The 23,162-nt window shown below is 42.6% G+C and overlaps 1 protein-coding gene across 1 annotated transcript; it reads right to left on the reverse strand.

Moving 5' to 3' along the window:
• Nucleotides 1–740: 740 nt before the first annotated feature.
• On the reverse strand, nucleotides 741–20,000 carry LOC137347449 (POU domain, class 5, transcription factor 3-like). The gene is made up of 5 exons (XM_068011891.1): nucleotides 19,149–20,000; nucleotides 17,927–18,038; nucleotides 5,693–5,823; nucleotides 4,650–4,814; nucleotides 741–1,152 (listed from the first exon to the last, which is right to left on the reverse strand). Exons 1-5 carry the CDS (start codon nucleotides 19,812–19,814, stop codon nucleotides 907–909), a joined length of 1,320 nt encoding a protein of 439 aa, XP_067867992.1. The 5' UTR covers nucleotides 19,815–20,000; the 3' UTR covers nucleotides 741–906.
• Nucleotides 20,001–23,162: the final 3,162 nt, after the last annotated feature.

Here is a 23,162-nt window from a genome sequence, read left to right on the forward strand (position 1 = left end):
CCCTTGAGCAGACCACCACTATTCATGGCTCAACCTTTGCACTTCGGTCTTGACACTAGACACCTCTGCTCCTCACCTCAGAGGCTTTAATGGTTCCAGCCCCATTTGGAAAACCCACTGCCTTGACAACCTTCTGCAAGACTTCAAAGAGGCACCTTAAAACTTATCAATCTCAATACTGACTTGGCATCAGATTCTCCTCTGCAAAGCACAAGACAGGTGGGGAGCTCCATGAACCAAAGTAAAAAGTGGAAATAGTCAAAAACCATTTATGTACTTTAAACAGCAATGGACCATTAGGCCTTAAAAATGGACACTGCATTTCCACAGATTTAAGTTATTCAGCAATTCAGTGATTGAAGCTAGTTTCTTCCTGCCCAGACTCAGACAAATTCATGCTGCTTTATTGGCCTATTACAGCCATTTATTTTGAAGGAGCCTCTCATTCTGAACGGGCATCAGGAGGAACATTCAGCACCAAGTGAATCAACCCCACCAGGCAGTTTTAAGCAATGTTAAAATTACAGTATTAAAATCTTCAGATAGATCTTTCATTAGAACTAAAACTACTGTAAGAAAATAGAGGGGAAAATATTTTATATTGTAAAACATTCAGTACATAAAAGCTACAAACTATTTCAATAAGTTAGAAAATTCCCATTAAATATTTTTCATAAAAAGAATGAGCTGAATGTCCAATCGCAATTATAATTGTATAATTGGGGAAAGGGAAAAGGAGGAATGCCAAAGGAAAGGAGGCAATGTTGAGATTTAGTTATCGGATGAATCCTCACCTACTTCCTAGGCTTGAGATAGTTTAGAGACACTCAGCCATGTTCTACCAACTTGTATCACTAGGATCAGGAGTCCTTGCACTCAGGTCAATAGAAACCCACAAATGATCTTCTAACTGGTGTGATTGGCCATGGAAACAGCAGGGTGTAGCGCTTGTGGGAAGGGAGACATGTACATAGGAGGTGGCACCATAGCTGCACTGTATCCTTGTGTTACAATGGGGTCAGGTAGCATCAGAGCACTGGGAGACATATGAAGTGGGCTCCCCTCATGGATTTGTACATCATTCTCTTCCATACAAGGTAGGGTCATCCTCTTCCCCTTCTGTCTTCTATTGCAAAACCAAACTCTGACCACCTACAGAAAGATAGAAGAGTTTTAAATCAGGTACCAACAACTTGCAACATAACCTAGACAACTCAAACTTATGCCAAGCAAGAAAAACATTTCTACTTGCAGCATTTAACATCATTCCTTTCCTCACTATTGTACCTTCTACTCTGGTGGAAACTGCTGTTGGAAATGGCTTCTCAACCATCATAATTATTGGCCTAGAATTTGACAGCAACAGCATCCAAAGCTTCAATCGTTCCTTTTCAGAGTTTGAGCTGAGGTGGCATCGTAGTAATGTAAATCTAGTCAACTTTCTGTGGTGAGTTTAATTTGCTTTTCGTGCATATGCAGCAATTTCTTGGAACTCACAGGGAGGTTGACAGCACCCTTGTTTTCACAAGGCCAGTGTGCAAATTGCCCAGAAATTTGTGGTGATTCACAACTTGGGACATCTCTTCCTTCCCATCAGCTGCTGCACACTAAGTGCGCACAATAAACTCTTATTTTCCTAGCAAATACTGGGCCACCCTCTCTGGCCTGACTAGAGGGGTGTCAGAGGAACCTTATTTACAAAAGGGATAGATTGAGTTATTACAGACCACTCAACATAACCTTAGGTGATGGGCAAATTGGGAAAAAAATAATTGAGGGATACACTGTTATATAGAGAGGCACAGATTAATTAAGGAAAGCAGTATGGATTTGTTAAAGGAAGGATGTGTCTGACTAATTGGATTGACTCAGGAGGTAACAAGGAGCATCAATGAGGGTAGCACGTTTGATGTAGTCAACATGGGTTTTAAGCAAGGTTTGTGATAAGGTTCCACATGCAGACTGGTCAGAAAGTTAAATGCTTATGCAATCCAAGGCAAAGTGGCAAGTTGGGTTCAAAATGGGCTGAGTGGCAGTTGGCTCCAAGGTTGGTAATGAAGAACAAAGCTATAAACTGCAGGAAGATATCAAATGGACTGGTCAGGTGGGAAGAAAGGCAAATTGAATTCAATCCAGAGAAAAGTGAGTGTTATGCATTTGGGGAGGAATACACAATAAAATGGTAGGAAACTGAGAATAGTAAAGGAACTGATAGACTTTGGAGTGTATGTTCAGATCACTGAAAGTAGCATGACAGGTGAACAAGGCAGTCAAGGCGGCATATGGAATACTTTCTTCTATAGGCTGGAATTTATTGGTCTGAAATTTACTGCCTGAAAAGGGTGGTAGAGGGAAGCCCTCATTGCATTTAAAAACACAAGGATATGCACTTGAGGTGCTGTAACCTACAGGGCTTCGGACCAAGAGCTGGAAGGTGGAATCAGGCTGGATAACCACCTCCTGTGCCATAAATCTTTGTTTCTATGGTGAAGAATTTAGAAGTGCAAATATCAAAGCATTCAGCACATGAAAGAAAACAAATAAAATTGCTCTGTAGGGAAAGAGATCGGGGGATGCAGAATCAGACCAAAAAGATTCAGTGAAAATTCATTGGAAAGATAAACAGGGAAATGAAAAACCAGTACATGACGCCGATTTAGCTACAGTTGGACCATACGCGTCATTTCAGAAAGAGTACTCAAAGAATGGAAACGGTGCAACAGAATGCATAGATATTACAAGAGAAAACGGATGCATCTTGGGGGAAAATGCTGTATTCACAGGGTTAAAAGTAAAACTAAATTATAAAAGAATTTGAGGGCGAAGTGAAATTTCCAATGTTCAATGAACTAGAAGAACAAACTGAGGATTAAGTACTTTGATTTAACGGAGATAGGCTGCAGATACCAGGAGGTACAGGCACAAGGAGCCAAAATGGACTCCGCCCATGAAGCTTTTCAGATTTTGAAAAAAAAAAGTGGACTAACTGCATTTCCTTCTCAAACTTCCAGACTGATTATAAACCCAACAGATAATACATCTCTTGCAATCACTTGTAATGTACAACATTCCAACAGAGAAAGGCATCACACCCACAATATCTGCAGCTTCTTAAATTACCCCCACCATTTCCCCCCCCAAAAAAGTCAAGGTTTGAACGGCAGCCCAAGAAGCAATTAACATTTGATAAATTCAAACTCGAAATTAGACCATGTAGCCTTAAGCACCTTCACACCTCGGATTACAAGCTGCATTGCATAGTATAATGCACCTTATAAAGCAGGGTGATCATACCTAATTAGTGAAACTTGAGTATAAATCAGTAATTTATTTATACCTACACAAGAACTAGTTTCTGTTCTTGTCCCTTTTTGGATTCTCTCGCACTACCTGCCACTGAGGCAAGTACCAAGCAGACTAGGAGTTGAACATTGGCCAGGCTTAACTTTTCCCTTCTAATTACCCCTGTGCTTTCCTGAAATTCTAGGATCTGCACAAGCCACCCCCCCCCCCACCCCACCACCAACCAGATGTTAGTAAGGAGGACTCTGCAGTTTCCAGTACCTAGGTCGATGCTGAGTGGTCTGTCTGGTTTCACTCCATGCACTTTGTAGCAGTTAGATACAAAAAATTGGCTTGCTAGGCCATTTCAGAGGACATTTAAGAGTGAGCAGTATTGCTATGGGTCTGAAGTCACATGTAGGCCAGACCAGGTAAAGACAGCAGATTTCCTTCCTTAAAAAGGAAATTAGTGGACCAGATGTTTATTTTTTTTTTACAACAATTGACAATGGTTTCATAGTTACCACTAGACTAGATTTTTTAAATCCCAGATTAATTGAATTCAAATTCCACCATCTGCTTCGGTGGGATTCAAACCCATGTCCCTAGATTAGCCTGGGGCTCTGGGTTACTAGTCTAGTGACATTACCACTATGCCACCATCTCTTCTGTCCAAAATGTAAGAGACTGCACTCGCTTGGTTCCATTTTCACCTATAGTCATAACCAGAGAATTACCTGCAATGGTTTCTCTTCCTGCTCTTAGGTTCTACAAAAATCTACCCTTGGTCTGCTATTTTTCATCCAAGTGCTGCTCCTTGGTGACATCTAAAAAAACACACCAGGTCCCACATGCAAAGAAAAAAAATACTTATTTAAGTAGCACTTTCCACAACTTCAGCATGTCCCAAAGTGCTTTACAGCCAATGAAGTACTTTCAAAGCATAGTCACTTGTAATGTGGTTCCCAGTCCAGCAAGGCCTCGATTTAAAAATTCTCATCCTTTACAAATTCCTCCATATCTCTATAACCTCATCCAGCCCTACAACACAGGATGTGCTCCTTCAATTCTGGCCTCTTACGCATCCCTATTTTCCATTGCTCCATTGGCAGCCCGACCTTCAGCTGTGAGGTGTTTGGCTCTGGAATGCCTTCCCTAAACCAGTCAAGCTCTCTCCTCCTTTTATCTGCTCCATAAAACCTGTGCCTTTGACCAAGACCTGCCTTAATAATCAGTGGTTCCATCTCAAACTGTTTAACTACATTCTTGAAGCACCTTGGTATATTTCACTATATTAAAGATGACATGAATGCAACGACATGTTGGCAGTCCAACAATACTGATTAAAAAGGGCCAGAACCACCCACCTCTTTATCTAATCGGAGGTCTTCAGCAATCTGGGAAATTTCTTCGCTCGTGGGCTTGGGACATTTCATGAAGTAGGTCTCCAAGTTTCTCTTCACGCCATTTTCAATGCTGGTTCTCCTTTTGCGTTTCCTGGATTGATCCAGAACTTGTTCCACATTACAAATCTTGGGGAATAGGACGAAAAAGCAACTATTACATTTTAGAACTTCTGACTGCAAGGACCAAAAAAAAAGTTAATCGATGCTCACTTCTTCCAAAAATCCCGTGACAAGACAATTCATTTTATTATTTACTTGCATTGTATTTACATTGGAAGGCTGCCTGGTGCTAGAGATCCAGGGAGCCTCACAACTAGTCACTCATCACCAAGACTCTCAACTGGAGCAGCCACAGAAACAAAACTGGCACAACTGTCAGAAGTAGAGAGCACAGCAGACAAAAAAAAAATCAAATGTGCTCGAGTTTTGGTGATAAATAATGGCACGGTCATGTGGTTCAGTAAACTTGGACAGATCAGCATTTAGGCTATTTCATTAGCAAGATTCCAGGATATTATAAAAAAGGTACAAAGCTTTATGCTGCAAGCATAAACCACAGCTTTCAGTTACTGCAACCTTTGCAGTCTTAACCATTTTTACCTAATACATTAACAGAAGAGATTCTCAAACCATTTCTGTATTGCGAGGATTAAATACTTGGTAGTTGCTGAGCCAAAGACTCAGGGCCTCAGTCCTGATTATTAGTGAGTTGGCTGATTTCTGCCAGGAAAGCAGTTGGGCCACTGGAAGTGGGGAGCAAGTATGCACCTGCCCAATCCTCATTAATGTCTTCCATTTATGAAGCTTTCAACAGGAGTGAACTAAATGGGTGGTCCCCCACCCCCAAATCCCTCAGAAAAATACTTTGCTGAAGTCATCAATGCTCACAGAATAACCCATTTAATCCAGGAAGGCCCCAGCTTCAGTATCAGGAGGAATAGGAGTGGTACAATTGACCACCCAATGACATGATGGGTTTTACAATGCCAACAAGATGCTCCTACCTCATGCAGGCCGCCATTGTTCTCTGCATCATTCAGCCAGCGCTGAAGTATCGGTTTCAGTTTGCACATGTTTTTGAAACTCAGTTGCAGTGCTTCAAACCTGCAGATTGTGGTCTGACTGAACATCTTCCCTAAAATGGAAGAGGAAGAATTTCTTCAGTGGGTGTATCAAGGTGGTAAGTGAATAAATCAGTTTTTTTTTTAAAAAGGTAGAGTTGCACGTGTCATGATAATCTTGGGTGATCAGCTATTCCCTTGCTGGATTGTGTGTGTAAACAACATTAAGTGACCCCCTCATTGTCAGTCCAGGTTTAATGCTATAGTGAAAGCATGTGTCAACCAGCAGGTTCAAAAAAAAAATGAATTATACTGAACCACACCAGATCCCCACAGACACATGGCCAGACACTTTAGAATTGTGTTTTAAATGGACTAAACTCGACACAAACAAAACTAGCAAGAAAGCACAAATCTGAGCGACTGCATTACAAACCAGGGATTTCAGTTCAAACCCCAGTGTATGGAGTTAGCTCAGCAGGCTAGTGGCAGCACTGTTATAATTGGCCTTGGTACTCTAGTTTGGACTGGGAAAGGCAGGGGTGGGACAGAAGAAAAAAAAAGGATAGTTTCCTCTCCCAATTGCTATCCTTTCATTCTTGTTCAAGTCAGTGTGTGGATGTCAGGTGAGGGCCTGCTCAGGGCAAACAACCTACCAATACTTCTCATCACAGCTATCATTTAAATATGTTATAACATAAGAAATGGGAACAGGAGGAGGCCACATGGCTCCAAGTCTCTTTCACCTTTCAATAATATCTGGCTGATCTGTGACCTCAACTCCACTTTCCCACGCTAGCTCCATACCCTTTGAAACACGAGTCCAAAAATCTAAAATCGATCTCATCCTTGAATGTACTCAATGAGTGAGCATTCACAGACCTCTGGGGGTAGAGAATTCCAAAGATTCACAGCCCTCCAAGGAGAAGAAATTTCTCATTTCAATCCTAGATGGTTGACCTCTTATCCTGAAACTATGCCCACTAGTTCTCAGCTCTCCAGCCAGGGAAATAGCCTCTCAGCATCTAACCTGTCAAGCCCTCAGGATTGTGTTTCAATGAAATCACCTCATTTTCCTAAATTCTAGAGTATAATCCCATTCTACTTACTGTCTCCTCACAGGACAGCCTTGGGGAACAAAGAAATGACTGACCAATTAAATGCATACTTTGGTTCTGTCTTCACAAATGAGGTCACAAATATCACACCAGAAATGTTGGGGAACACAGGGCTTAGTGAGAGAGAAGAACTGAAGGAAATCAGTATGAGTAGAGAAATGGTGTTGGGGAAATTGATGGAATTGAAGGCCGATAAATCCCCAGGACCTGATAATCTACATCCCAGAGTAATTAAGGAAGTGGCCCGAGAAATAGTGGGTGCATTGGTGGTCATCTGCCAAGATTCTATAGACTCTGGAACAGCTCCTACAGATTGGAGGGTAGCTAATGTAACCCCACTATTTAAAAAGGGAGGTAGAGAGAAAGCAGGGAATATAGACCAGTCAGCCCGACATCGGTAGTGGGGAAATTTCTAAGTCCATTATCAAAGATTTTAATAGCAGAGCACTTGGAGAACAGTGGTAGAATCGGGCAGAGTCAGCATGGATTTACGAAAGGGAAATCATGCTGGACAAATCTACTAGAATTCTTCGAGGATATAACTAATAGAGTTGATGAGGGGGAGCCAGTGGATGTGGTTTATTTGGACTTTCAGAAGGCTTTCGACAAAGTCCCACATAAGAGACTAGCATGCAAAATTAAAGCGCATGGGATTGGGGATAGTATATTGTGATGGATAGAAAATTGGTTGGCAGACAGGAAACAGAGTAGGGATAAATGGGTCTTTTCCAAATGGCAGGCAGTGACTAGTGGGGTACTGCAGGGACTGGTGCTAAGACCCCAGCTATTCACAATATACATTAATGATTTAGATGAGGGAACTATATGTAATATCTCCAGATTTGCAGACATCACAAAACTGGGTGGGAAGGTGAGTTGTGAGGAGGATGCAGAGAGGCTTCAGGGTGATTTGGACAAGTTGAATGAGTGGGCTAATGCATGGCAGATGCAGTATAATGTGGATAAATGAAGTTATCCACTTTGGTAGCAAAAACAGGAAGGCAGATTATCTGAATGGCTATAAACTGAGAGAGGGGAATATGCAACGAGACCTGGGTGTTCTTGTACACCAGTCACCGAAGGTAAGCATGCAGGTCCAACAGGCAGTAAAAAAGGCAAATGGTATGTTGGCCTTCATAGTGAGAGGATTCGAGTACAAGAGCAGGGATGTCTTGCTGCAATTATACAGGGCCTTGGTGAGGCCACACCTGGAATATTGTGTGCAGTTTTGGTCTCCTTATCTGAGGAAGGATGTTCTTGCTATAGAGGGAGTGCAGCGAAGGTTTACCAGACTGATTCCTGGGATGGTAGGACTGACTTATGAAGAGAGATTGAGTTGGTTAGGATTATATTCGCTGGAGTTCAGAAGAGGGGGATCTCATAAAAACCTATAAAATTCTAACAGGACTTGACAGGGTAGATGCAGGAAGGATGTTCCCGATGGTGGGGGAGTCCAGAACCAGGGGTCATAGTCTCAGGATACAGGGTAAACCTTTCAGGACTAAGATGAGGAGAAATGTCTTCACCCAGAGTGGTGAGCCAGTGGAATTTGCTACCACAGAAAGCAGTTGAGGCCAAAACATTGTACGTTTTCAAGAAGGAGTTAGATATAGCTCTTGGGTCTAAAGGGATCAAAGGGTATGGGGCAAAAGCGGGAACAGGTTACAGAGTTAAATGATCAGCCATGATCATAATGAATGGTGGAATAGGCTCAAAGGGCCAAATGGCCTACTTCTGCTCCTATTTTTTATGTTTCTCATCTGAGGAATCAGAACATTTGTTGCACCCTCTCCAAGGCAAGTATATCCTTCCTTGGGTATGGAGACAACAGCTGTACACAGTACTCCAGGTGTGGCCTCAAAGCCCTGCACAACTGTCACAAGACCTCCTTACTATTGTACTCCAATTCCCTTGCAATAAGGGCCAACATACAATTTCCATTCCTAATTGCTTGCTGTGCCTACATGTTAATTGTTTTGAATACAAGGACACCCAAATTCCTCTCATTTAATAGTTTCTCAATTTAAAAATATTTGCTTTTATTCTTCCGACCAAAGTGTTTAATCTCACTTCCCCATATTTTACTCCATTTGCCACCTTCTTGCCCACTCATAACCCTATATCCCTTTGCAGCCTCTGCAACCTACTCACAGCTTACATTCCCACCTAGCTTTGTATCGTCAGCAAACATGGCTACATTACTCTCTGTCCCCTCAGCTAAGTCATTAATATAGATTGTAAATACCCAAGGCCCCAGCACTGATCCTTGCAGTACCTCACACATTCCCCATATATTCCTACTGTTTTCCATCCTTTCACAAATCCTCTATCCATGCCAATATATTAGCCCAAACCCAGGAGCCCTTGTCTTGTGCAGTAACCTTTTGTATGGCACCTTATCAAATGCTGAGAGATAGGGCAGGCCATATGGCTGGGCAGCATCGACAAAAAGTAATGGGTAAGCTGCAGCCAGAGGCATGCTCTGCTTCCAGTGTTCCTGCTCCCTTAGTGCTCTCCCCACTACCAGTCCCCCTCACTGTGCTCCTGCTCCTCTTTGAGGACTTGATTTATCTAGTCTATAATGAAGATTAAATTCCATAATTGTTGCATTGCCTTTGTTACAAGCTCATTTCTTAATTAATACTCTGTCCAACTGTATGCACTGTTAGGGAGCCTATAAACTACTCCAGTGCTTGCCATCCTTTGTTATCTCTTATTTGTACCCATATACAGATTCTACTTCCTGATCTTCCAAGCTAAGGTCTTCCCTTACTACTGTTCTTATATCATCCTTTATCTGGGCTACCCTGCACCCACCGCTCCCTCCCTCCCCCCCCCCCTTTTACATTTTATCCATATTTGATACATAAAGCACCCTGAACATTTAGTTCCCAACTTTGGTAACCATGCAACCATTTCTCTAGTGCATTCAACTTTGATCTTTGACACTGCCAATTTGCATATGGCTCAGGCAGTAATCCAGAGGTTATTGCCTTTTGAGGTTCTGCTTATTAATTTGGACCCTGGCTCCTCAAATTCCTTCAGAACATTCCTACCAATGTCATTGAATTCTCTGGACATGCTCCAAGTTCTTTTCCAACTGCAAGAAGTCATGAAGCTAGGAATCCACAATGGAAAGAGCAATATAAACTCAATCATGTCGTAATTACACCCACCTGCTAGTGCTGACATTGCACCATTTCCACTGAATTAGAGACATTTTTATGATGGAAAATGTAAATTTCAGAACACATCTTTAAATTGGGGTCTAAATTATGTCTGCGCCCTGGTCCAATTATCTCTGCACTTTAAATCCACCCAAGAACTACACTTGGTCTTTATTTCAATAAATGATAGATATTTTAGTAAGCCATTTGTCAAAAGGTACATGGTCTAGTATAAATGCAGTACAAGTTTTGCATAACATAGGTGCCAGGGAACTCTGGTATCTTCCAGTATCTTCCAGTATTTACAAAAATTACATTAAAACTTAAACAGCCAGTTTGCCGAGGTATATTAGGGTTTGACTGCACCTGGATTTGCAGAAAGCTTTTGACAAGGTTCCAGACTCAATTAATGGTTGAGATGAGGATTCACAGAAGAGAAAATGTGACAATAACTGGGTGGAAAATTGGTTCTAACAAAAAGCAGGGAACAAACTTTTCAGAAAAGGGTTTATGAGCAGAGTACCCAGGCTATCAACTTTCACTGCTTCTATTGAAAAGGAAAAGTACTGCAAGCAAAACCATTCGCTGAAGATACTGAAATCGGAAGCAGGGCAAACAGTAAGACAACAGCCAGGTTCAGATTTTCCAGGGTAACTAGGTCAATAGGTGGCAATGTGAATGTGGTAAAGAGTTAGTATGGGAGGAAAAAAAAAAACAAGCTGTTAAATGCTGATGGAGAAAGATGTAGAGCAGGGCTATTTAACCTTTAGGAACAGTGAGTCAGATCCTCATCACACAGTGAGTGCACCTAACTGATTACTGATACAGCAACTTGAGCATGGGTCAAAGCAAACCCCTTTTCCCAAAGGGTTGTAAATGACACTTTCCTCCTTCACTTCAGGAAGTCTCAAAGCACTCTACAGCCAATGAAGTACATTTCAAGTGTAGTCTCTGTTGTAATGTAAGAAACACAGCAGCCAATTTGCACACATCAAGATCCCATAAACGTGATTAGCAGATTCTGTTTTATTAGGTATTGGTTGAGAGATAAATGTTGGCCAGGACATCCAGGGATAACTCCCCTGTCCCGATTTGAATAGTGCCATGGGATCCTTTATGTCCACCGAGGAGGCAGACAGTTTAGACTCAACATCACATCTGAAAGATGAGATCACTGAGCGCAGTCTGAATTCTGTGCTCAAATTTCTGGAGCCATAAAAAAGTTGGTTAACAAATTGAGGCTCAGAATAGGAGGGTCAGTGTCCAATTGGATAAAAAAAATTTGGCTCAAGGACAGAACACTGAGTGGTGGTCAATGGTTGTTTTTCCAGACTGGAGGATAGTAGACAGTGGTGTTCCCCAAGGGTCAGTGCTAGGACCACTTTTTTTTTTGCTATATATAAATGACTTGGATCTTGAAATAGAGTAGAATTTCAAAATTCAAACTTGGGGGAGTGGCAAGCATTGAGGATGATGCAAATCGCCTGCAACAGGACATGGGCAGGCTTGCAGAATGGGATTTAATACAGACAAGTGTGAAATAATGCATTTTGGCAGAAAGGATAGGGTGAGGCAACATAGACTTCATTGCACAGTTCTTAAGAGTGTGAAGGAACAGGGGGACCTGGGGTGCATGTGCATCGATTTTTGAAGGTAGCAGGACATATTGATTGTGGTTCGCAGAAGCACATGGAATCTTGGGCTTTATAAATGGAGGCATTGAGTACAAAATCAGGGAAGTTATGCTGGACCTTTATAAAGTTCTGGTTAAGCCCCAACTCGAGTATTGTGTCCAGGAATTTAATGCTTTTCCAGGGATGAGGGATTTTCATTACAAAGTTAGGTTGGAAAAGCTGGTGTTGCTCTCCTTGGTGCAAAGGAGATTGAGGAGAGCTTTGAAAGAAGTGTACAAGATGGTGACAGGAAAAACTGTTCCTATTAACTGATGGTGCAAGGACTAGGGGACATGGATTGAAAGTTTTGGACAAAAAAATGCAGGGGGTAAAGAGGAGGAAGAATTTTTTTTTTTTTGAAATGCAGCAAGTGGTAATGACATGGGACTGTCTGCCCACAAGGCTGGTGGAAGCAGAGACATGATTTCAAAAGGAAACTGGCTGGGAACTTGAAGGGCCACAGAGATCGAGTGGAGGAGTGGGACTGACTGGTTTTCAGTGTAGAGCGAGCATGACTTGATGGGTTGAATGGCCTCCTTCCATGCTGTAAAAAAAAGGGGGAAAAAAAGTGGATCTTGAACCCACAACTCCTTGACTCAAAGACCATCACTGAGCCAAGGCTCAGCGTTAAGGTTTAAGAAGTTGAGGGGCTTTGTGATGATGCAAATTAAATTAAATTCTGGAAGGGAATAACAAAGTTAATTCAGAAGAGCTGTTTGCTAGAAGGGTTCAAAAAATCTGGAGAAGAGTTAGGATTGGGAAGGGAAGTCACTGCAACTTAAAATAGTAAAAACTTGTGGATTCATTTAACAGAGAAGCACAGTGCAGCAGACAGCATAAATGGGTTTATGGAAAGTTAGAGAGGGGGCAGCCTGGAAAGGGTAGGAAATGGATCAATTCCTTCTGTGTAATGTTGGCATACATTTAAGTTAGAGCTACCTTATTTTTAGTGTCACAAAAATACAGCAAATCCAATGTTAAATTGTTGCTTAAGAAATGACCTGCATTTATCTCATACCTTTAATATAGTAAAATGTCCCAAGTCACCATCTAACAATTTAGTACTGAACCATAGGGATACTAGGATAGGTGACTAAAAACTTAAACGAAGGTACAATTTGAAGGATCATTTAACAAAAAGGAGGTGGAGAAGTTTAGGTTGAGAATTTCAGAACTTAAGGAGCTGAAGGCACAGCCAATAGTTGGGAAGCGGGGGCAAGAAATCAAGGATGTACAAAGAGACCAGAATTGGAGGGACGCAGGATTAAAGGAGAGGAGAGAAAGAAAAAAAGAGGGGTAATGCACAAGGATGAGTATTTTAAAATTTTCAGCATTGGTAGACTTGGAGCCAACATAGGTTAGCAAAGCACAGCAGTGATGGTGGAACAAGACTTGGTGCAGGTGCAAGTTAGGATACGGACAGCAGTTTAGAGGGTGGAAGATAAAAGGCCAGCCAGAAGGACATGGGAATACACCAAGTACACAGTGTAAACAGAATGGGTCAATCATGCATACACTAAATTCAAGCTGGTTTACTTTGAAATTCAATCAAATAATTACAAGAAAATTCAGTTTTCCCAATTGATGCAAATATTTGTCCAGGAACAGAAATAAGAATGGCTGGAGTATCATCTAGTCAGGGCAATTGAACCCAAAATTGCTTGCTCCCGCATCCGAACTGGTATTCCTAATGCAAACCCATCAATCCCAAATTTAATACATTTACAGCCCTCCTTTAAACAAAAAGGCCTCATCCAAATAATAAATGCCAACTTGGTTCAGTTGATCACATTTTTGCCACTGAAGTACAGAATGTAACCCCCTGCTTATCCAACATGGACTGATTGGGCTGAATGGCCTGTTTCTGTGCAAGCCCCATTCAAGGACAATCTACACTAACACTAGTACAGAGAGAATACTATATTGTCAGGTGTTAACTTTCAGCTGGAACACTCAAGTCAAATGAAGATCCCATGGCACTATTCAAAAAACATCACTAGTGCCCTGGCCAAATTTCTTGCTTCAAGTACCAACAAAAACATCAAGCATTTGTGGAACCTTCCTGTAAGAGATGATCATGCATGGCTGCACTTCAAGAAATTTTAAGAATCATAGAATGTTACAAGAGGTCATTCGGCCCATCATGCCTGTGCCAGCTCTGAGGAGCTATCCAATTAGTTCCCTTCCACTGCTTTTTTCCCCCCATACCCTAATGCTTCCCCCACCCCTTCAAGTAATTATCCTATTCCTTTTGAAAGTTATTATTGAATCTGCTTCCATCTACTTTTCAGTGTATTTCAGATCATAACTCACTGCGTAAAATAAATTCTCGTCTCCTCTGCCAATTATTGCAAATTTTGCCAATTATATCTGTGCCCTCGGGCAACAGCTTCTCCTTATCTATCAAAACCCTTCATGAATTTGAACACTGCTATTAAATCTGTTAACCCTCTCTGCTCAGAGAACAACCCCAGCTTCTCTAGTTCTTGGATGTAAAGTGCTGAGGAACATAAATGTGCTAGATCACATTTGTTTTCTTTTCTTTTTTTTAAAAAAAAAAGGAACAAAGGAATGCCAACACACGCCATGGCTCGAGGTAAAACTTTAGCCACAAAGAGGAAGGTCGCAGATTCAAATTTCCAATTGCTACTGAACTGGAACAGAAGGGGAGAAAAATATAATCTTTGTGCACATTCATCTCCAGTCACTCCTACATGAACTAGAGATCAGGAACCAGCTGGGTTCATGCTGTCCTCAGCAGATAAGATGCAAAGAAACCACATGCTTTCTGGGCTCCCAATAATAATGACCACTTCGACAAAGTGAGAGAGAGAGAGAGAGAGAGAGAGAGAGAGAGAGAGACAGACAGACAGACACCTGTGGGACCATTGTCCCATTAAGGGAATCAATGGCTTCAGCTTTGGAAAGGAAACAATGAAGTGAATGGCCAAAAAAAAAGGTGCAAGACCCCCTGAAGACCAGCAAATTATACACTGCATTCACAACTATGTAGCTGTCAGTAGGCCCCATTTCTGCAGCAACTCTGAGGACAATATAAGCCATGGCATTTCACCAGCACAGAAACTGTAGCAATGATGTAGGACCATCTCTAGGAGGTCATTTCACCATTTGGAAATTAATACAACTCCAGTCCACTGTGAAGCTACAGGGATCCTGAAGAGTGATGATCTTATAAGCTTTAAAATACTTTTGAAATGTCATCTGTGGCTCAGTTGGTAGCACTCACCTGAGTCACAAGGTTGTGGGTTCAAGTCCCACTCCTGGACATGGGCACAATAAAAAAAATAAATCTAGACTGACACTCCAGTGCAGTACTGAGGAAGTGTTGCACTACCGGTGGTGCAGTCTTTCAGATTAGACATTAAAAACAGAGGTCCTAACTGCCCTGACAGGTAGACGCAAGATCGTATGGCATTATTTCAAAGAGCAGGCGAGTTATCCCCAGTGTCTTGGTCAATATTTATCCCTCAAATCGGCATCAAAACAGAGATTATCTGCTCATCACATTGCTGTTTGTGGGAGTTTGCTGTGTGCAAATTGGCTGCCGGATTTCCTACGTTACAAGCGACTGCACTTCAGTAGTACTTCATTGGCTGTAAAGTGCTTTGGGATATCTGGTGGTCGTGAAAGGTGCAATATAAATGCAAGTGGTTTTTTTTAAATGAAAGCCCCAGTGCTCCACTCTTCACCATCTACCCCAAAACAATCACTTGAGGGGCAGAATGTTTTACATGCTCAAAACCAGCAGACAGCTTCTCTTCATTAAATTGGTGAAACTCAGTGCAACTCAGCTTTGCTGTCTGGGCACCCCAGACCAAACTGAAACCCAGTAAGGTACCTTTATATTGTAGCTAACAGCAAAGCATGATTGCAAAAAACAAAATGAAAGTTTACATTTATGTAACACCATTTATGATGAAAAAAGGCCCATAAGTATAATCAGACAAAAATGGAAAACCACAAGGAGGAAATAATGAGATGGGCTTTAAGTATAATTGTAAAAATGGAGGAGAACTGGTAATATAGAACCTTTTAGTAAAACATCCCAAGGTGCTTCACAGACCATAATCAAACCCAGAGCCAAAGTAGGTCAGCAAGCAGAGGGTTGAAGTGCAAATGGGAATTGGTGCAAGTTAGGATACAGGCAGAGTTTTGGATGAGCTCAAGTTCGTAGCAGGTGGAAGATGGGAGGGCGGCCAGGAGAATATTTGAATGATCAAGTCTGGAGGTTAATAAAAGCATGGATAAGAGTTTCAGCGCCAGATGGACTCACGCAGGTATGGAGAATAGGTTAAGAAGTGAAAGCAGGCAGTTTAGAATCAGAATCATTACAGCAGTCGGCCATACTAAGGAGTAATTCATGCACTGCCACTCCTCTGCCCCCTTCCCACACCTGCACATTCCTCCCTTTCAGATATTAGGAATATTTAGAAAAATGTGGAAAAGTTTACAGCACAAATTAAGGTCACTCAACCCATCGTGTCTGCACTGGCTGAAAAACTATCTACTCGGCCTAATCCCACTTTCCAGCATTTGGTCCTTATCCCTGCAGATTATGGCACTTCAGGTGCACATCCAGACACCTTTTAAAAAGGAGGGTTTCTGCCTCAAACTACCCTTACAGGCAGAATTCCAGACCCTACCACCCTCTGGGTGAAAAAAATAAAATTTCATCCCCCCTCTCTAATCCTTCTACCAATCACTTTAAATCTATGCCCCCACGTCACAGACCCCTCTGCTCAGGGAAATAGGCCCTTCCCATCCACTCTACCAGGCCCCTCACAACCTTGTCACCACAAACAAAACTCTCCTCAGCCTCCTGTTCCAAAAACCACCCCAGCCTATCCAATCTTTCCTCAAAGCTGCATTTTTCCAATCCTGGCAATATCCTCGTAAATCTCCTCTGTACCTTCCCTAGTGCAATTACATCCTCTGTAGTGAGGTGACCAGAACTGCACAGTACTCAAGTTGTGGCCTAACTAATGCTTTATATAGCTCCAGCGTAATCTCCCTCTTATATTCTATGCCTTAGCTAATAAAGCAAAGAATTCCATATACCTTCTTAACCGCTTCATCAACCTGCCCTGCTACCTTCAGGGATCTGTGGACATTCACTCCAAGGTCCCTCACTTCCTCTGTATTTCTCAGTATTTTCCCTTTAATCATGTATTCCTTTGTCTTGTTTGACCTCCCCAAATGCATCACCTTACTTCTCCAAGTTGAGTTCCATTTGCCACTATTCTGCCCTCCTGCAGCCTATAGTTTCTTTCCTCACTATCAAACATGCAGCCAATTTTTGTGTCAACGGCAAACTTCTTGAACATGTCCCATACATTTAAGTCCAAATCATTAACATACAGCACAAAAAGTAGTTTAGTGACGGGGGATGGAGGGTGGTGCTTTGGCAGGGAATTCCTGACTGTGTGGCTGAGGCAGATAAAGGCATGGCCGACAATAATAATGGGGTGGAGGTGGTCAGGGATGCACAAAAGGCAACGGTGTGAAGAATTAGAACTTGGAGGAAAGTGGGAGGTGTAGGCCTGGGAGGAGATTAGAGATTGGCAGCAGGGGCAGATAGCATGAAGTTATGAATGACTTTCAACAAAAGGATCAAAATATTTTAAATTGGAGTTATTGAGGGACCAAGAGTCAATGGCAACTGTGAGGACAGAGGTAACAGGTGAACAGGACATGGTGTGGGATATGATACAAGGAGCAGAGTTTAGGATGAGATGAACTTTACAGAGAATGGAAGATGGAGGTAAGCCTGCAAAAATCCAGACATTTGCAACACCATGCTCATTTTTCTCTCTCCCTTCATTTCTGTTCCCCCAGCCCCCTCCTCAAGCTAGTTTAAAAAGAGAACTACACGAGAATCATATTACCTACGGAATCCATCTTAATACATTAATATTTCTCAATACAATTCTTTGAATTTATAGCAGCCTGCAATAACCCACTTCCCTACAAAAATCACTGGCCCTAACCAGTCACCATCCCAAAGTAAAAATGATGAGAAGTTCAAGGACATGTAACAGACTTTAAAACATCTGCTCTCAAGCATTACTCCCTGAAAGCTGCATTGGTAATGTACTGTACATTCTTAATAGGATTATAGTATTAGTAGTTTTATCAATTATCCCAATAAACATACACCACTCCTTCAAAAAGAGGGACACAAGCCGCTTGTTCACTTACCGTAGAGATTTCCCAAAGCTAATCCAACATCTGCCTGTGTGAAGCCAAGTGTAATCCTTTTGTGTTTCAGTTCTTTGGCAAACTGTTCCATTTTCTCTTTGGTAGGGTACTCCTTTAAGCACAGAAAGAGAATAAAATTTGAGATCTGGCAATATTCCAAGAATTGAGTTCATTGAAAGCTTAGATGTGCAGGCATGGAACCAAAAAGGATACTGGACCCAAATTTTAAATGTTAACCAAATTAAATCAAGATAAACCTCCAACTGCTCAAACACTTGAAAAGGTAAGTTTCCTATGTAGAAGCTCAATTGTTTATTTATTTAGAGATACAGCACTGAAACAGGCCCTTCGGCCAACCGAGTCTGTGCCGGCCAAGAACCACCCATTTATACTAACCCTACAGTAATCCCATATTCCCTACCACCCAACTACACTAGGGGCAATTTACCCATCACCTGCAAGTCTTTGGCAGTGGGAGGAAACCGGAGCACCCGGCGAAAACCCATGCGGTCACAGGGAGAACTTGCAAACTCCGCACAGGCAGTACCCAGAATTGAACCCAGGTCCCTGGAGCTGAGAGGCTGCAGTGTTAACCACTGCGCCACCCAATATTTTTTTTATTTGAGATACAGGACTGAAACAGGCCCTTCGGCCCACTGAGTCTGTGCTGACCAACAACCACCCAATTATACTAACCCTACAGTAATCCCATATTCCCTACCATCTAACTACACTAGGCCAATTTACCTATCACCTGCAAGTCTTTGGCTGTGGGTGAAAACCCACGCGGTCACAGGGAGTTATTCTGCTAAACATTGAAAAGACTATAATACACAGAAATGACATCTGAACACAGCTAACAGGCTAATTAGATCAGCAATGCCAAAATCTCAGTCTGCACAATCCTCTAAACAAACTCCTGAGCTACGAAAACGTTGCACACGAGCTGAAACGTCCAGACAGAATTAAAAAGCTTTCCAAAGTTAAAAAGTTAAAAGACAGAGGTAGGGACTTGGGAGAAGGAAGAGAGATTTAAGATTACATACAAGTACAACCCAGAGGAGACCTGAGGAATTGAAGATATTTATCCTGAATTAGACGGAAAAAATTCTGCATTTTATATTACACCCAAGGAATAGGGAAAGATCTCATCAGAATCCAAACAAAACTTGACTTTCAAACTATGTTGTAAACATGGAAGATTTGAATTTTAAGAAGTTACCTCCTCGCTGTCGCTGGACTGTCCTTCCTCGCTGGTTGTCCCGGTAGAGCCAGGGTTGGACTGGGCGGGTTGGCTATTGTCGCTCTGCTGTGAGGGGCTGGGGTACATGTGTGGGGGCGAAGGGAAGGTCCCGAAGCCGGGGTAGGCCTGGCTGGGAAGCGGGGCGGAGGAGGAAGAGGTGGAGGGGGCGAGGGCCGGCTGCCAAAAGCCGGTGCTCCATCGGTGGTTGTGGGACGGGACTGGAACAGTGGGCGAGTTGTACCTCCCCTCCTGGGGGAAGCCTTTCGTCTCCTTCTCCATTTTGATCTCTGGTCTGTTGAGCAGCCCTCCAGGGGCAGCCAGCTGGGAAGGGTGTGCGCTGCTCTGGCCGGCTCCATGGGCTGGCGCTGGCTCTGGCTCAGTGGCAGCGAATGGATACCAGTAGCCAGAGTGGGAGAGCGCCGCAGAGTCTCCTAATTGAGCTTCGGAATGGCCATATTCTGCTTTCAGAGGTGGGAAAGGAAAAAGATACTGGGTCGAAATACCATTGTAACCAGGCTTATAAAACTGGGCGCCTACATCTTGTACAACTCCATTCCCAAAAGGCAGCAGAGGAGGTCTTTCTGGGGAGTGGATTGACCTGGTCAGATTAGCACCTTGGCCAGGACTAATTGAGCGACCAGACATTCTTCAAGCAGTTAGTCCCCACACACACACAAACCGCCTACCTACAGAAACCCATCATTGAAGAGGCCAACCGAACCTCACAACTTCCAGCTAATTGACCCAGAGGAGGCAGGGAGGGGAGAAATGGGATTTTCGGCTTGACTGAGCAGCCTGATTGGATCAATATGTTAATTGAAACCCTTCTTATTGGCGCTGGGGAGAGAGCGAGGTGTAAATGAACTTGATGGCTTCTCTTGATCTTGGCTTGTGATTGACAGCTGCTGCAGTGAAGGCAGTTCGTTTCCAAATGCAAACAGAAACCGGCAAATTCAATAAAGTGGCCAAAATCTAAACGGTGGAGTGATGCTAAAGGACCCCCCTCCCATTACCAAGTGGATTAAAGGGAAGACTTTGACCAACAGAGGCAACAACAGCGACATTGCAAACAATAATCTGGAGAATTTAAAAGCAAAAGGATTACTTAGTGAAGGGGAACTTTGCAGGAAGAAGAGGGAAAATATCCACCACGTTTGCATCACGTTGTAATTTGAATTGCTCCTCTTTGAAGTGTTAGCAATTCACTATCTTAGATGTGGTCATATTTCATTGCTTTGGGAATGAAACAATACATTCCGTTATGGAGAGGGTGGCTTTTTTTAAAACAGGTTGTCCTCACTAAGGTGTTGGTTTATATTCTGGCATCCATACCTTTAAATCCCAAAGTTTCACATTTATAAGATCTCTCTCCTTGCACCAAGGGTTTACACAAGAGGCAAAGCTCTGCTTTTTGTTTGAAATAGTAAATAGATAATGGTATTATGGTGAGAGGTAGGATGGGTTGATTTATTTATTGGCTGCTTGTCAGCAGGAACAGTGGGGGGAGAAACCTGCAGTGGCTCAAGGACAATAAATGAAAGGCGCCGCCCTGCCATTGTGTGCGGTTCCAGCTCTCAAAAGGCGACGTTAATCCGCTGTATTTGTAGCCGAAAAGAGAATGGGGACTCCCGGTGCTTCACTTCCGAGGAGAACTTCATCCCCCACTGCAGAGGCTCAGATCAGCCTCCACAAAACACATTCAAGGACTTCAAAACCGGTTTGCGACGTCGATGCAGAGTGTCCTCACCCAAAGATTCTGGAAACATCAACCATTACACAAATTAAACCCGCCCTCCAGTGTGGATTTTTGTTTCTTGGCTTTCATTTTTCACTCCCTAAAAAGATAAACACAAAAAAAAAAATCAGTTATTTGGAGAGAGAGACACCCAAGTAATAAACACAGCGCCGTTTATTTAAATAGGGTAGTAATGCATCTCAATCTGTCTAATCCTAAACTCATTGACCAACTTCAAATTGGAGAAGTCTGCAATTCTCTTCCCCTCCCCCCCTCAAGTCTCGAGCACTCGGTCAACAGTCTTATCTCCTATTTACTGGCCTCCCGTCTCATAAACCCAGTTTCACTTTTTCACCTTGTGATTTGAGGGGGTTTTCTGTCTGTCTTCAGGTGGGACTAGAAATCTGTAATTTATCTATATATGACTTCGGCTTTACACTAAGATCCCGCCTGCCCTCTCAGGTGGATGGGAAAGATCCCACAGCACTATCTAGATAAAGAGCAGGGGAGCTCTCTCTCCTGGCCAATATTTATCCCTCAACCAACATCCACACATACCCATTATCTGGTCATTATCTCATTGCTGTTTGTGAGGCCTTGCTGTGCACAAATTAGTTGCTCTGAGTGCCTACATTACAACAGAGGCTACATTCCATTTAACAGTATGTGACCAAATCATTGCTCACCTATCCTAATATCTCCTTATGTGGCTTGGTGTCAAATGCTGTCTGATAGCTTTCCCGTGAAGCACCTTGGAACGTTTTATTTTATTAAAGGCTCGATACGAATGCAAGTTGTTGTTGTTGAAGTACTTTGGGACATCGTGAGTTTGTGAAAGGCACTATATAAATGCAAGTTCTTTCTTAACAATGTCCCAAACATAAACATATGGGGTTAGAGTTTCCATTTCGATGCAATCAGGAAACTTGTACAATCACAAGCGTAAATTGTTCCATGAACTAGCACAATCAGGTAGTGAAATAGCATGTAATTGTTACTGATATTTCATTCCATTAAAACCTATTCCTTGATACATTTAAGAGTGGTAACCTAGTGCAATTTTATTCACATCGCTGCAGATGGGATAATCAAAAATAAATATTTTTAATGAAGTCCTCCATATCACTGAAAATGGCATTAAAAAGTCTTCATTGAATCATTTAATAATTTCATTGGTGTGTACTAGTCAGTTTCTTAGTAAATTAAATATTTTTTAGTTTAGTTTAGAGATACAGCACTGAAACAGGCCCTTCAGTCCACCGAGTCTGTGCCGACCATCAACCACCCATTTATACTAATTCCATATTCCTACCACATCCCCACCTGTCCCTATATTTCCCTACCACCTACCTATACTAGGGGCAATTTATAATGGCCAATTAACCTATCAACCTGCAAGTCTTTGGCATGTGGGAGGAAACCCACGCAGACACAGGGAGAACTTGCAAACTCCACACAGGCAGTACCCTGAATTGAACCCGGGTCGCTGGAGCTGTGAGGCTGCGGTGCTAACCACGCTTACTAGTGCCTGTGCGTCTAAGAAAATGGGTGTAATCTAAAGAGTCTGCCCATGCCAGCACAAACAACGGAATTTCACAATCATAACCCAGGGGCGTGACCAGTTTTGCGGGTGATGCTGTTTTCGGGCAAATCTTGAACTCGTGTAAAAGATGACGGAAAATACAAGTATAAGTGGTTTTGGTTGTAACTGATCCTATGTTTAAAATTCCGATCTTTTGTGCTTTCAGACAATTTTTGTCCAGATTGTGTTGGCATTCGGGTGCAAAACTAACATCTCTTTTTGGCCTCCTTGTCTCGAGAGACAATGGCTAAGCGCCTGGAGGTGGTCAGTGGTTTGTGAAGCAGCGCCTGGAGTGGCTATAAAGGCCAATTCTAGAGTGACAGACTCTTCCACAGGCGCTGCAGATAAAATTGGTTGTCGGGGCTGTTACACAGTTGGCTCTCTCCTTACATTTCTGTCTCTTTTCCTGCCAACTGCGAAGTCTCTTTGACTCACCTCCCTTTAGCCCTGCCTTTACAGCTGTCCGCCAGCTCTGGCGATCGCTGGCAACTGACTCCCACAACTTGTGATTAATGTTGCATTTGCAGATGTCTTTATAGTGGAGACATGGACGGCCAGTAGGTCTGATACCAGTGACGAGCTTGCTGTACAATGCGTCCTTGGGGATCCTGCCATCTTCCATGCGGCTCACATGGCCAAGCCATCTCAAGCGCCGTTGACTCAATAGGGCGTATAT

This window comes from Heterodontus francisci, chromosome 32, assembly GCF_036365525.1.
Source record: "Heterodontus francisci isolate sHetFra1 chromosome 32, sHetFra1.hap1, whole genome shotgun sequence".
Taxonomy (NCBI): domain Eukaryota; kingdom Metazoa; phylum Chordata; class Chondrichthyes; order Heterodontiformes; family Heterodontidae; genus Heterodontus; species Heterodontus francisci.